This window comes from Columba livia, chromosome 1 (assembly GCF_036013475.1).
Source record: "Columba livia isolate bColLiv1 breed racing homer chromosome 1, bColLiv1.pat.W.v2, whole genome shotgun sequence".
NCBI classification, from domain to species: Eukaryota; Metazoa; Chordata; class Aves; order Columbiformes; family Columbidae; genus Columba; species Columba livia.
The window spans coordinates 129480598-129494085 of NC_088602.1; the positions used below are offsets into that span (position 1 = coordinate 129480598).

At 47.4% G+C, this 13488-nt stretch overlaps 1 protein-coding gene across 1 annotated transcript; it reads left to right on the forward strand.

Annotated features, from left to right (window-relative positions):
* The first annotated feature begins 2232 nt into the window (after positions 1-2232).
* On the forward strand, positions 2233-13412 carry NECAP1 (NECAP endocytosis associated 1). The gene is made up of 8 exons (XM_005509770.4): positions 2233-2580; positions 3779-3879; positions 7560-7664; positions 8075-8156; positions 8543-8651; positions 8734-8920; positions 10854-10947; positions 11062-13412. The coding sequence occupies exons 1-8, from the start codon at positions 2483-2485 to the stop codon at positions 11108-11110; spliced, it is 825 nt and encodes a 274-aa protein (XP_005509827.1). The 5' UTR covers positions 2233-2482; the 3' UTR covers positions 11111-13412.
* Positions 13413-13488: the final 76 nt, after the last annotated feature.

Sequence of the window (13488 nt, forward strand, 5' to 3'; positions counted from 1 at the left end):
ACTCTGTATTGTTTTATAGGCCTTCTTTAAGCAGCTCTGTTCTTCTCCAAGGTTTGCCTCTCATTAGCCTCTTTGCCTTCACTCTGGCAGTCTGGCAAACAACATAACACCAGCATATAGCAAGCAGGCAGGCAGACCCTTCTTTAACACTGTGGCACTTAATCTGCATCAAGCATTGGTGCAGTGTATTCCTACTAGTTCTCAAGCAGGCTGCGTGAAAAGATTCAAGTTTCTTTTCCCAAGCAGGTATCTGTCCACCACAGCATGCAGCCTGGCAGGGCACCCACAGATCAGGGTGTGGGCCTCTGCTCCCTAGGGCATCAAGATCTGCCACAAACCAGAGTGTCTCAGAGTCCCCTTCTGCTGCAATGAAGCAGTGTAACCCGGCAGAGGGGAAGGGGAAAAGGAAGCTGTGCATTTGCATCATTCCGTATCTGTTTGAGTACTTAGCTTACACTGGTCATGTATCTTTCCTGTGTATCTACTCGTACAGCTGTCAACATAATTTCTGGGGAAAATTAAGCCAGGTATACTTAGTTAAACAGTTAAACAGCTAGTTAAACAACAAGTATCTTACTTTGTTAGTCCAAATGACCCAAGACTATTCCTGTTCTTGGCTTTAAAACAGCTTCACTTGCCAGATCTATTGAATGAGTAGTGCAGACTCTGTTTCTCTCTTTCAGAATTTTTCTGCACAGGGCACTGTCAGACATACAATGCAGGTGATGAGAACAGCTGTCCCATATCTGTACAAAATGGAGTGCGACAGACTTTCAGGTTTAACCAATCAGTTAACAGGGAGTGTTGGTCGGGAGACATTACAGGGGGCGTTGCTGGGGCAATATGAAGGGTGGATCAGAAAGCTAGTACCCTCCAAGTACCTCAACCAAAGGGAAAAGGAGGAGAGATCACCTGAGACGAGGGATTAGGAGGCTGTGTCTTCCCGCACTTTCGAGAGACCCTGTAGGGATTCCTGTGGACTTTATTCAAATAAAGTTTTATTTTATTTTTGTATTCCTCTGTCTCCTCTTTGAACATTTACCTCTAGTGAAGCCAATTTTCACACACTGAGCTAGTTGGATGTTTGACCTGACAGGAGAACAGCTTGTTTGACTGCTATGATTACGTTTCATTACCATCCTGTTCCACTTATCTCTGGAAACGGCAAGAAACAAATCTCCAGATACTGTTTCAGCTCTCACTGCATTAAGTAACATTTTTCCATACCAGAAAAGAAACAAAAAAAAAGAATAATTCCTCAGACTTAGTGCTGTTTCATTCACTTGTTTTACTCTCAGCAATAAACCGTGCTAAGTCTTCCACGGATAACTTAAAACACTTCCTAGCACAATCAGCTCATGCTATGCCCACCCTGGCTCTGTGGATACATAACTGTCTTTGTAATGTTTCTTATGTCTTTTCTTCCAGTTTTCAGAGTAAATATTTAGTACTTTAGACACTCAGTTGCGCTACCACATAGCAGTACCCTTAAACACTGGAAAGTCACTATTAATAAAATAAAGATGCCCTGCTATTAATAAAATAGCAGTTTAATTGCTACTAGTCTTTCTCTTATTTGGTAAATAAAGTAGCCACTTATTTTGGCCATGTTTCTGGGAAGTGGCATTCCTGAAATTAACCTTTACAAAGCAGGCATTCTCACCACTTACAGCTGCAAAACTTGTAACGGTTTCTGCTGTGCTTTTTTTCCAAAGGCCTCCTGATGCCAGCACCACAGGCCGCACATAAGTATTTTTTTACTTAAAACCTAAGCTTTGACCCAAGCCTGCAAGAAAAACACACAAGGAAGGACAGAAGTGCCCAGGCCCACAGCGGAAGTCGTGCAGGGGCTGCCGAGCCCCCCCGGCTACTTGTGCAGTGGTAAAAAACACAGCTCCGTTTTTCAGCAAGGCTCAGCTGTGGCTTCCCAACTCTCGGTGCAACACCAGCACCTTTTGCTTAGAGCCACTGCAGCCAGCAGCCCCTGTCCTATGTACCAGGCTGCAGGAGGTCACAGCCCAGCACCTCTTGCCCTTCGTGCCCTCTGCCGTGTCCCCGACGGGGCAGTTCACTCTCCAGCACCCAGGACAGGATCCCGACCTCCCCAGGGGCGCCTCAACCCGCCTTTCTCTGCCGACTCCCGGCATGGCTGCGCTCAGCTCCAGGATGGCGCCCGGCACTACTTCATCAGCCCGAACCAAACATGGCCGTGCCAGGTTCTGCGGGTGACCTGCCAGGGTCCAAGATGGCGCCAGCTCCCGCTGATGTGTCAGAACCGGCCCCAAGATGGCCACCTCCCCGCCCCTGCTCTTTGCTGCCAGGAGCTAAGATGCCTTCCCCTGCGCCTTCGATGTGCCTTACTTCCTGCCCAGCGTCCCTAGGCGGCGTCTAGCCCTTATCAAGGATGGCGGCCGGAAGTGCCTCCCGTTATTAGGTGCCCACCCCTCACTCCTCGCCCGGTTGTTGGGGGTTCGCGGCCGAGATGGCGGCGGCTGAGCTGGAGTACGAGTCAGTCCTCTGTGTGAAGCCTGATGTCAGCGTCTACCGCATCCCGCCGCGCGCTTCTAACCGCGGGTACAGGTAAGGGAGCGTGTGGTTCCCAGCGTTGACCCGGCTCGGCACGGTCCTTAGCCGCTCTGCCCGTGGGACTGCGGCCGCAGCCTCAGGGGCTGGGCCTGGGAAGGGGAGTCCTGGGGCGCCGTGGCCTGCGGCCGGGAGCACGTTGAGGTCTGTTTCCCGAGGCCTTAGCTCTCACTGGATGGAGCTTCGGGGGAAGCTTGAGTCATCACTTACAGGTGCTGTCTGCCTAAAAGCAGCAGCCGTTGCTCTGTGCTGTGGAGGAGCAGGGGCTGCTCTGTTAATCGTGTGCGGGAGGTGAGAGCACTGGAGCCATTTGCTCTTCCAGGAAGAGCTGACCTCTGCTCCCAATTTGCCTCATTCCCTGGGATGTGAGTCTGATGTGGTATAATGGCGTGTTGAATTTGGCCTGTTGGCTTTCACAATAGCGGGGAAGAAGCCAGAAGGAGTTCAGTGTAATTCTTAGGAAGAGATTGCAAGACGGGGAGTTAGAAATCCTTTCTTTCTCTTGACCTGAAACTGCTGGAGTGTGACTTTGTAAGCTGTGCCCACAGACTTTCTGGAGGAATGGGTTTGTGCTCTGAAGCACTGGTGGATGTCAGTGGTGGTTTCTGAACGTGGCAAACTGTTGGTGCTGTGGATGCTGTGCCTGGTCACAGATGTTTGTTTCCAGTTGTAGAATCCTGTAGGTTGTTTTGGGTTTTTTTTGCTCAGTCTCTTTTTTTTTTTTTTCGTCTTCCCACCTTTACAACAGTGTGTAGCAAAGAATTTGGTGGGCTAGTCAAGATGGCTGTGTGTATCATGTTTTACCCAGTGTAAGCTAGCTGCCTCTAGGTTCAGAGGTAGTTGGTATTATTTTACATCAATAGGGGACAATAATGGTGTTGCTTTTCAGCATGCTGTTAATTAGTTTTGGGGGTTTCCCTGGTCATTTATTAGTTGCTTTTGAGTTTACTGTTTCAAGCGAATTTCTGGGTTTCAGTCTCCCCTCTTCTGCAGGCCTGTAAAGGTAAAGACAGAGAGACAGAGTCTCTATTTCCCTTTACCCACATGTGTCAATTGTCAGCAAGGAAGAGTAACTGAGACCTCATATATTGCTTGGAGAAGAGAAGTATTGAAGGTTTAGGAGCTTCTGTTGAGATGGTTGGGCAGAAGTGGAGGGGTTTGTGTGTGGTCAGTGAAAAATTGCTTTTATTTTCAGGGCATCTGACTGGAAACTGGACCATCCGGACTGGACAGGGCGACTTCGTGTCACCTCCAAAGGCAAAACTGCATATGTAAAACTGGAAGATAAGGTTTCAGGTAAGGGAAAGGCTGTGGCTTGGCAAGACTGTGACTATGATTGCTGCATGTGAATATGTGCTTCTAGGCCCTTTCAGAGCTGTGTGTGGCAGTCTGGGCCATGCAAGAAGTTGCTCTCCTTAACACCCAGTTAGAATCATAGAATATCCTGAGTTGGAAGGGACCCACAAGGGTTACCAAGTCCAACTCCTGTCCCTGCACAGGACAACCACACAGTTCACACCATGTGTCTGAGGGTGTTGTCCAGTCTCTTCTTGAACAACTGTCAGGCTTGGGGCCGTGACACGTTCCTGGGGAGCCTGTTCCAGTGCCCCACCATCTTTTGGGTGAAGAACCTTTTCCTAATGTCCAGCCTAGGCCCCCTCTTGCACATCTTCCTGCCATTCCCTCAGGTTCTGTCATTGGTTACTAAAGAGAAGAGATCAGCGCCTGCCCGTTCTCTCCTTGTGAGGAAGCTGTAGGCTGCAATGACGTCTACCCTTAGTCTCCTTCAGGCTGAACAAACCAAGTGACTTTAGCCGGTCCTCACACAGCTTCCTTTCCAAACCCTTTACCAACTTTGTAACCCTCTTCAGATACTCTCCATTAGCTTTATATCCTTTTTATCCTGTGGCACCCAGAACTGCACACAGTGCTCCAAGTGAGGCTTATCAGTGCAGAGCAGAGCGGGACAGTCACCTCCCTCGCCTGGCTGGCAATGCTGTGCTTGATACGCCCCAGGACACAGTTGGCCCTCTTGGCTGCCAGGGCACACTGTTGGCTCATGTTCAACTTGCCGTTGACCAGAACCCCCAGATCCTTCTCTGCGGAGCTGCTTTCCATTGTGAGTTTGTTGTTCTTGCAGCCATGGTTCTCTGGCCTTGGCTATGGGGCCCCCAAGTCCATCTTTGGTGTTGAAGACTGAGGTGAAGAAAGCATTAAACGTCTTGGCTTTGTCTAGGTCCCTGTTTATAAGGTGACCATGCTTGTCAAGTAATGGGCCAATGTTATTTCTAGCTTGCCTTTTGCCATTAACTTAAAAAGCCCTTTTTATTGTCCCTCACAGTACTGGCCAGCTTCAATTCTAATAGAGCTTTGGCTGTATGAATTTCATCCCTACAGTGGTGCGCAGCACGACTGTAGTCCTCCCATAACACCTGACCTTGCTTCCCCTGACTATGTATTTACTTTTTTTGCCGTAGTTCAAGAAGATCCTTGCTCAGCCAAGGTGGCTTCTTGCCTTGCCTGCTAGATTTTCAGCATTTTGGAATTTCCTGCTCCTGTGCTTTTAGGAGGTGGTACTTGAAAAGTAATCAACACTGGTGGACCTCAGCATCTTCAAAGGCTTGTTCCCAGGGGACCTTACTAAGTACTTCTCTGAGCAACCTGAAGTCTGCTCTCCTCATATCCAGAATTGAGGTCTTGCTGTCAGTTTTTCTCCTGTTAGCATAGATTTTAAATGTGACTGCGTCATGGTCACTGTGGCAAAGGCAGTTACCAATCACCACAAGACCTTCTCTGTTAGTGAGTAGTAAGTCTAGGAAAGCACCTTTCCTGGTTGGTTCCCTTAGTACCTGTGTCAAGAAGTTATCATCCAGGTGCTTTGGGAATCTTCTGGACCTGTTGGTGCCAGCTGTGTGATATTCCCAGTTGACATCTGGCAAGTTGAAGTCCCCCATAAGGACAAGGGCAGATGACTTAGAGGCTTCATTTAGTTTCTTAAAGAATAACTCATCAGTATCATCATCCTGGCAGGGTGGCCTATAGTAGATGGCCATGACAACTTCTGCTTTACTTGTCTGACCCTTAATCCTTACCCAGAGACTCTCAACTTTGCCATCGCCAACTGCCAGTTCCATGGAATCCTGCCCCTCCACTGCATACAGTGCCACCCCCCTGGCCTCTCCTACCCTGCCTATTCCTTCTGAAGAGCCTGTAACCATCCATCATGGTGCACCAGTCACAGGATTTGGCTCACCAGGTTCCACTAATGCCAGTTATATCCCTGGGACTGGGGCAAGGCTTTCAATTCATCTTGCTTGTTCCTCATTCTGCACACATTTGTGTAGAAGCACTTTAAGTGTGGTTATGGTGCCCTTCACCTCATCATGCAGTCTGAAGAATCTCACTGTCTTGCAGCTCCTTGAGCTTTGATGTGCCACCTGGTTGCTCATCACTGACTAGCCTGGTACGTCCCCCTTCCAATCCCCTATCAATCAGCCCTGCTATCCCCTGAGCAAACACCTTTTCCCCTTCTGCAAAAGGTGCATCCCATCAGATCTCAGTAGACCTGGTGAAGAACAGGCCAACCCATGTTCGAAAAACCCAAAGTTCTGCCAATGACACCAGTCTTGGAGCCACATGTTGATCAGCTGGGCTTGTCTGTTCCATTCTGTAGCATCTACCAACTGCCCCAAGGTTCTGAAATCTATTTGATTACCTTTAGACTTCTTTTTCCTACCTCTTCCCTGCCAACATGAAGGGCCAATAATGGATAATAGTCTGAGGACCTTACCAGCTTAGGGAGTTGTTGGATAGCATTTCTTACCCTGACCCCAGGGAGGCAGCAGACTTCCCTGGAGGTTTGGTCTGTGGTGGATGCACTTGACCTCCGCCACCCTACACCCCTGTGACAGGGTCACGTTGGCATATTGGGCCCTCCATTCCCTTCAGAAGGGAATCACCTGTGGCAACTACCCTTCTTCTTGTCTTTACGTCTGAGGTTTTAATGGTTTGATGTGTTTCATGTGGGGTGTAAGTTGCCTAAAAGGACACTCCTTCCCAGAAGAGTTTTCCTCAACAGCATCAGTTGTCTGCCCATCCAGTTCCAGGGCCTCATACCTGTTGTGTACAGGCACCTGGGAAGGTGGGCAGGCTGAGAGTGGATTCATCTGCTGCCCTGAGCAGTAACCTGTTTCCATTCTCCCCCATCTCCTGGGTCTTCTCTTTCTGCCTGCTGGTGAGAAGGTAGGGGGTCCTTTGTCTCTAGTGCCATGGTTGGCCTCTGTACTTGCCTCAGGGATGGTATAGTGTGAGTCCACCAGTCAGTCTCCTTCTCTGATTCCCTGGTGCTCCTCAGCCTGGACTTCTCCTCCTGAAACTCTGTCACCAGGTTGAGCAGCTCCTTTACTTGGGCATATCACCCATAGGTGAGCTCACTGCTGCCATCAGTCGTGGAGCAGAAACTCAGGCACATCCTGCATACTGAAACCTGGGCAGCTACATTTTCCCTTGCAAGCTCAGTTTGGGTGTCTGCATCAGCTCTCGCAGATGGAGGGACCATGAGGGATGCTGAAGGCACAGCTCTTTGCCAGGTGGATACCATACCTCCTGCTGTTCTTAGCTCCTTGCTAGTGGGTTATGGCCTTCGTTTGAAGTGGCAGGGTCCTCCCTGCTTGCTCTGCCTGTGCGAACTGCCACACCCCTATTTGCTGACCCTGGTTGCTGCTAGTCTGGTTGCCTGTGCTCCCTAGAGGCTGTATAAATCTCTCACCATTGCTCCTGGTAATGCCCCCTCTGCATCAGCCTCTCTTGCAAGATTTGCTGGTTGCTGGCTAGTTCCTCTACCTGTCTGCAGGTTTCCCTGCCTCCAGGATCTTTGGGATCCCCCCCTTGCTTCCTCAATTCATGCTCTGCAGGAGAACTTACCATAGCTGCTGCTGTGCTCATTGCTGACTCATCTATTCATTCTTTGTCTGCAGGAGAACTCTTTGCCCAGGCTCCTATAGATCAATACCCTGGCATTGCAGTGGAGACTGTGACGGACTCCAGCCGCTATTTTGTCATTCGAATTCAGGATGGGACTGGTGAGTTGAGGGGTCATGTATGTGCCAAGTGCTAGGGTTGGAGGAGACTTAGCCTGATGAAGCTGGATGTGTGCCAGGTAGATTGAAATGATGTTGGGAGTGCTGAAAAGGCTGGGTAGTGTGCCTGGAGGGGTAGGAAGGCAAGGTAAACAGAGGAGGGTTCTGTGCATTGTGTGGAGTCCAGGGGCTGGGAGGGAACACTCGGTTTTATGAGAGTGCTATGTGGGAAGAAAGGTGCATCCTGAAGGCTAAGAACAATTAACTGCTGTGAGTTGCTGGTGTCCAGTTGCAGGTGTGTTGGAAGGAGATAGCACAGAGTGGTTTAGGAGAAGCAGAAGTATTTTGGAGAGAATGAACACAAGAGCCCATTTCCAGGGCACCTCCAGTGACCCCTTCTGTCTCCTTGCTAGGACGGAGTGCTTTTATAGGCATTGGCTTCACGGATCGTGGTGATGCCTTTGACTTCAACGTCTCTTTGCAAGATCACTTCAAGTGAGTTGTGCTTTTCTGAAATGCTGTTTTTCCTCTGGCCTGTAGAACATGGTCGGTGGTAGTGCATGTTCATTTAGCACAGGCTTCCTTGGGATGGTCATGAAGCCTTGCTTTGGTTCCATCAGGGACACTGGAGTGTGCTGCCAACTGTTGTGCAAGCTTGGAGTCTTACAGGGTCAGATTTGTAAGCCTTAAGCTTAGGTCCTGTGATGCGACAGGTGCAGTGTTAATCTCTTGGGTTTGTGGTGTTTGCAGCTTTTTACTGTACTACATGGGGAGTAGGAGGTAACTGATTTGACAAGGCAGGAATTTCTTTGGTGGAGTGGGGAGAGGAACCACTATTTCCCTTTGCCACAGGCTCTTATGTCTTCCCCTCTTCTTTTTAGGTGGGTGAAGCAGGAGACTGAGATCTCAAAGGAGTCGCAGGAAGCTGACACACGTCCCAAATTAGACTTAGGGTTTAAGGAAGGGCAAACCATCAAACTGAACATTGGGGTGAGCAGCCCAGTTTACCCTGCTTCTTTCTATGGGTATACCAATGGAGACTCTTCCTCACTAGGCCTTTCTTTTTATACAGAACATGACGACAAAGAAGGGAGGAGCAGCCAAGCCTCGGGTGTCTGGATCAGGGGGCCTAAGCCTGCTGCCTCCCCCACCAGGAGGCAAAATTTCAGTCCCTCCTATACCTCCTCCTTCTTCCACAGCCATTTCCAACCATGTCACACCACCACCCATGCTGAAACCCAGTAATGTGAGCAGTGCAGGTAAACATTAGCATAGAGCAAACAGTCTGTCAGACACTAGTCAGTGCATAGAGAGGGCTGAGGCCCGCTTCAAGGAACTGTTGTTCAATCTCGTGTCAACAGCAGCCTCTGAGACATGATGTGTCCTGAGGGCTTTGCTCTCTTTGAACTGAGGATCTCCATACCTGTTTAATAATACCTGCTTGTTCTTGCAAGGAGGACAATGTTGTAGCTCCGGTCCTTGCAAAATGAGAAACCAAGCAATTTGGTCAAAACTATCTGGGAGGGGTAGATATGAAATTTAAATAGCTGGATTTTTCTGAACTTATATGTGCCTTAGGGACACTGACAGAGCTGTACAGGGTGTCCAGAAAAGTACTGCAAAGTCACTTGCTTTCCACAAAGAGGAGGCTTTAGTATGAACAGCAGAAAGAGGTGCAAAGTATAGTGGAATTGTGGGTATAGTGGGTTATTTTAAAATATGTATATAATTTTATATAATATTATTTATATATTAAAAAAATAATAGAATATAAAAAATAGATGTTGAGCTTCTTACATGTGTATGTACCAGTTCAACAAGGCCAAGTTCAAGGTGATGCATCTGTGGTGGGGCAATCACTGGTATCAATACAGACTGGGGGATGAATAGGTTCAGAGCAGTCCTGTAGACAATGACTTTGGGATATTTGTGGTTGGAAAAAATGGATATGAGCCGGCAACATGTGCTTGCAGCTCAAAAAGCCAGCCATATCCTGGGCTGCATCAAAAGGAGTGTGGCCAGCAGGTCAAGGGAGGTGATTTTCTACCTCTGCTCTGCTGAGGCTCCACCTGGAGTCCTGTGTCTGGCTCTGGAACCCTCAGTACAGGAAAGACATGGACCTGTTGAAAATGGTCGAGGGGAGACCCACAAAAATAATCAGAGGGCTGGAGCACTTCTCCTGTGAGGACAGGCTGAGAGAGTTGAGGTTGTTCAGGCTAGTGATGAAAAGGCTCCAGGGAGACTTTATTGTGGGCTTTCAGTATATAAAGGGGCCTTGTAAGCAACATGGAGAAGGACGTTTACCAGGGCTTGTAGTCAACAGGACAAGGGGCAATGGTTTTGAACTGAAAGAGGGGAGATTTAGGTTAGATACAAGGAAGAAATTCTTAACAAGTGTATTTAAACACTGGAACAGATTGCCCAGAGAAGTTATGGATGCCCCATCACTGGAAGTGTTCAAGGTCTGATTGGATAGGGCTTTGAGCAACTTCATCTAGTGAAAGATGTCCCTGCCCATGGCAGGGAGGTTGGGCTAGATGATCTCTAAAGGCCCCTTCCAACTCAGCCCATTCTGTGATTGTGTAACAGAGAGGTTGCTGCAGTCTGCTGGATGCTGTACACGCTTTTAGTGTGACCATACAGAGATGTCTGGAGAGGCGATTATACTCTTGTGAAGGCACAGATTTTAGCAGTGCTGTACAGAGATTAGAGTGAGAAGAAACCATAAGCTTCTGAATAAGCCTGGGCTCCAGTGCTTGATTTATACTTTTAAGTTGATGCCTGCTTAGCAACTGTTATGATTGCTGAGCTTGGACTGAGTCTGAGCCTTATTTCTACTGGGAGAGCTAATATATTACAAATCTGCCAGCTGATATGCTAGGTGACGACTGAATAGTTCTTGAAGATGATGTACCGCTGTAGTAGAGGCTGGAGGCTCAGTGCACATTCAGCAAAAGGAGCCACTGTTATAATCAAATCCTTATAATGTCTAACTTCCTTCTGGAGGGAGAGCTGGAGTCCCTTCAAAGATTCTCTTTCCCTGTATCCAGCAGTTTGTGTAAGGTGACATCTTAAATGCCTGGGGTGTTTTCTTCATCATTAGTTTGATTTTGTTTTTGTTTTGTGGTTCTTGGGGTGTGGTGTGTTGTTGTGGTTGGTTGGTTTGCTTGTTTGTTTTTTCTTCCACCTTAGATATTCTATTAGACTTAGATGCCCCTGCATCTGCATCCAAGCCACCAGCATCAGCTGCCACAGACCTCTGGGGAGACTTCAGCACTGCATCCAGGTAAACTGTGGTGAAGGAAACTGTACACAAGGGTAGTGTCCTGATGGCCACTGGAAGAGCTGTAAGTTAAGTCTTACTAGATCTGCTCTTTTGATTCTCCTTTCTTTATTTCAGTGCTGTTCCAAATCAGGCTCCTCAGCAGTCTAACTGGGTCCAGTTCTGAATGGTCAAAGCAGTGGAATGGGACAAACTGATGACCAAGAGGCTCTAGAGGCACCAAATGGGATCAAATGAGGCACAAACCTCTCTAGTCTTCAATCAAAAACAAATCAGGACAATCCTTCCTTTTAAAACCAGATCTTCACTTAAGTTAAAGCTTACTGTTTTTGATCCCACAGTGAAACTACTGGACCTAAAGAGAACATACTGACTCTCCACAAGATGGACAAGGAGGAGAGGGGTAGCCTCATCTCTTCCACCTGCTTGACCATTACATGGTACATCCTAGCTCTTTTTCCCTGTCTTTCCATACAGGGAAAGTAAGAATCTTGAAGAAGGTAAGTCCAGGAGGAGGCTGGGAGGTGCCTCTGGATTCCTTGCCCTTTACATTTTCTCTGGTTAGACTGTTGCTTTTTGTGGCTGTTTTCAATAGTGACTCAAGTCTCTGCAGCTTGGCCTGCAGTGCTGAGGGCAGCTGCATTTGGCTGCAGTTTGTAACTGGAAGCTGTAAGGAGATAGGCCTTGTCTCAACACAAAACTCCAATTAATTATGTCTATGGTGAGGAGTGAACCTTGCCGTGCATGCACTACTCTTCCTCTCTTTGGTGCAGACCTTGGTAGTGCTGGATGTTCCTGTGCTCTTGTGGGAAGGGTCATGCAAGTCCTTGAGTAGACCTGCTGCCGTTGTGCTGTAGCCCCAGGTGGGCACCCCATCATAAGGCTCCTTGCCTTTGGCTTGCAGGTTCACTGGAGGAAATTCTCGAATTTTCAGTCTTTTCTCCCTTCCTGCCCCATGCAAAGGCCTCTGTCATTGAGCTGTTTTAACTGGAAATGACATTTAAAAAAAAAAAAGCTTGTTTTTATAATTTGGTAGTTATTTGCACTAGATGACAACCAGGTAACCCCACCACTTGACATTTCATGTTCCTGCATCACTATCCTGAGCACTGGCCTTGTGTTGTGACTTGGCACTGTGTTACAAGTATTGCATATCCATGCCACAGTAAGGACTATGGTGGGACAGTGGATTATGCGCTGGCGAATTGAAAGTTTTCTTCCCTTCTCAGCTCACACTTATCATTTGGGCAAGAAATGTATAGTAAGCCCAATCTTGAGAACTGTGGCAGTAAAATTCTCCCACCTGTGTTCCTTCTTGTGGCTTTTTTCCTGAGGCTAGCTTTCAAGGGATGTGAGCTGTTTATTGTAATTAGGATTTTTTTTTTAATTATTATTTTTCATGTGCCCCAAACCCCCTTTATTTCCTGTATGGTTTAGGGGGTTAGAAAGAGGTAGAAGGCCCTTACTTCTGTTCTCTTTGGGAGAGTTTCATAAGGCCCTTTGATCTCGGCACTGTTCCATCTTCAGCAGCTGTGGATGGGGTCTGGGTTGTAAGTCTGTGGATTACTCTGGGTAAAGCCCATGGGCAAGCTGGAAACCTTGCAGTGCTAGCTACCTTATGTGATAACTGATAAGTCAAAACATTAGCTGGGAAGGTGGTCTCGGTGACTCTTATCCAACTGCAATAACACTAGGGTTTTGGTACTTCACTGGAAGGCTTCTTCCTGTTTTGAACACTCAACCAGCAGCAATGCTTTTGTAACTGGAATATGCTCTGTTAGCACACCTGTGCAGTAAATTTTTCTCATTGGGCAAAGATTTCCTGGTGAGGCTTTTAAAAGAGAGTAGTTAGCTGTATGCACCTTGTACTTGTGAAGGTCCGTTGTTCTTTTTGTCTTCTTACTATGCTGAGGGCATTCTGGAGACAAAGTTTCACTTAGGCCATCCCTCTGGGAAGCAAAATGATTGAAAACAGCTATGAAGCTGCTGCAGTTCCTCTTGTGGAAGTGGGAACCAGACTGCTCTTGGATGTATTTTAAAGAATAATTTAATCCTGACCCCCTGGTTTTTGTGGTGTTTCCTCTGCCACCCATCCCCCACCTTCATAGTCACTCTTGCAGTCTCATTGTACTTAAACTCCCTGCGTCCTCTGAATTTGTGGGTGGCTATAATCTGCTAGCGAAGTCATGGACTCTGCTGGTTAGCTTTTTGTTTACTTTTTTTTTTTCCTAAAATCATTGTGAGGTCCTGTCATTTCAACTGTGTATGAGTTCTGGAAACCAAGAAGGTTCATGGCACCAATTAACAACTAACTAGGATCCTTTTCTGTATTGTCTTAGTTAGTATTCTGGAGATAATATATTATGTATTTGAAAAGCTGAAGAAGCAAAAATTGAAGATGTATGTATATAAAGCATAAGATGTACTCGTGCAAATGGTAATTAAACAAGTAGTCTTTGGGAAAAGAATATAATGAGTCTTCTAAGTTGTCAAACTGTTGTTGCTTTGGAAGCTCTTCCTTCAGCAAGATCCTAGTTAGCCTAG

Excerpts from the sequence above, each read along its gene's own strand:
- NECAP1 (XM_005509770.4), top strand. The coding sequence starts at position 2,483 with ATGGCGGCGGCTGAGCTGGAGTACGAGTCAGTCCTCTGTGTGAAGCCT. Across the intron at positions 8,652-8,733 it reads CCATCAAACTGAACATTGGG|AACATGACGACAAAGAAGGG; the intron begins GTGAGCAGCCCA and ends CTTTTTATACAG. Across the intron at positions 8,921-10,853 it reads CAGTAATGTGAGCAGTGCAG|ATATTCTATTAGACTTAGAT; the intron begins GTAAACATTAGC and ends CTTCCACCTTAG.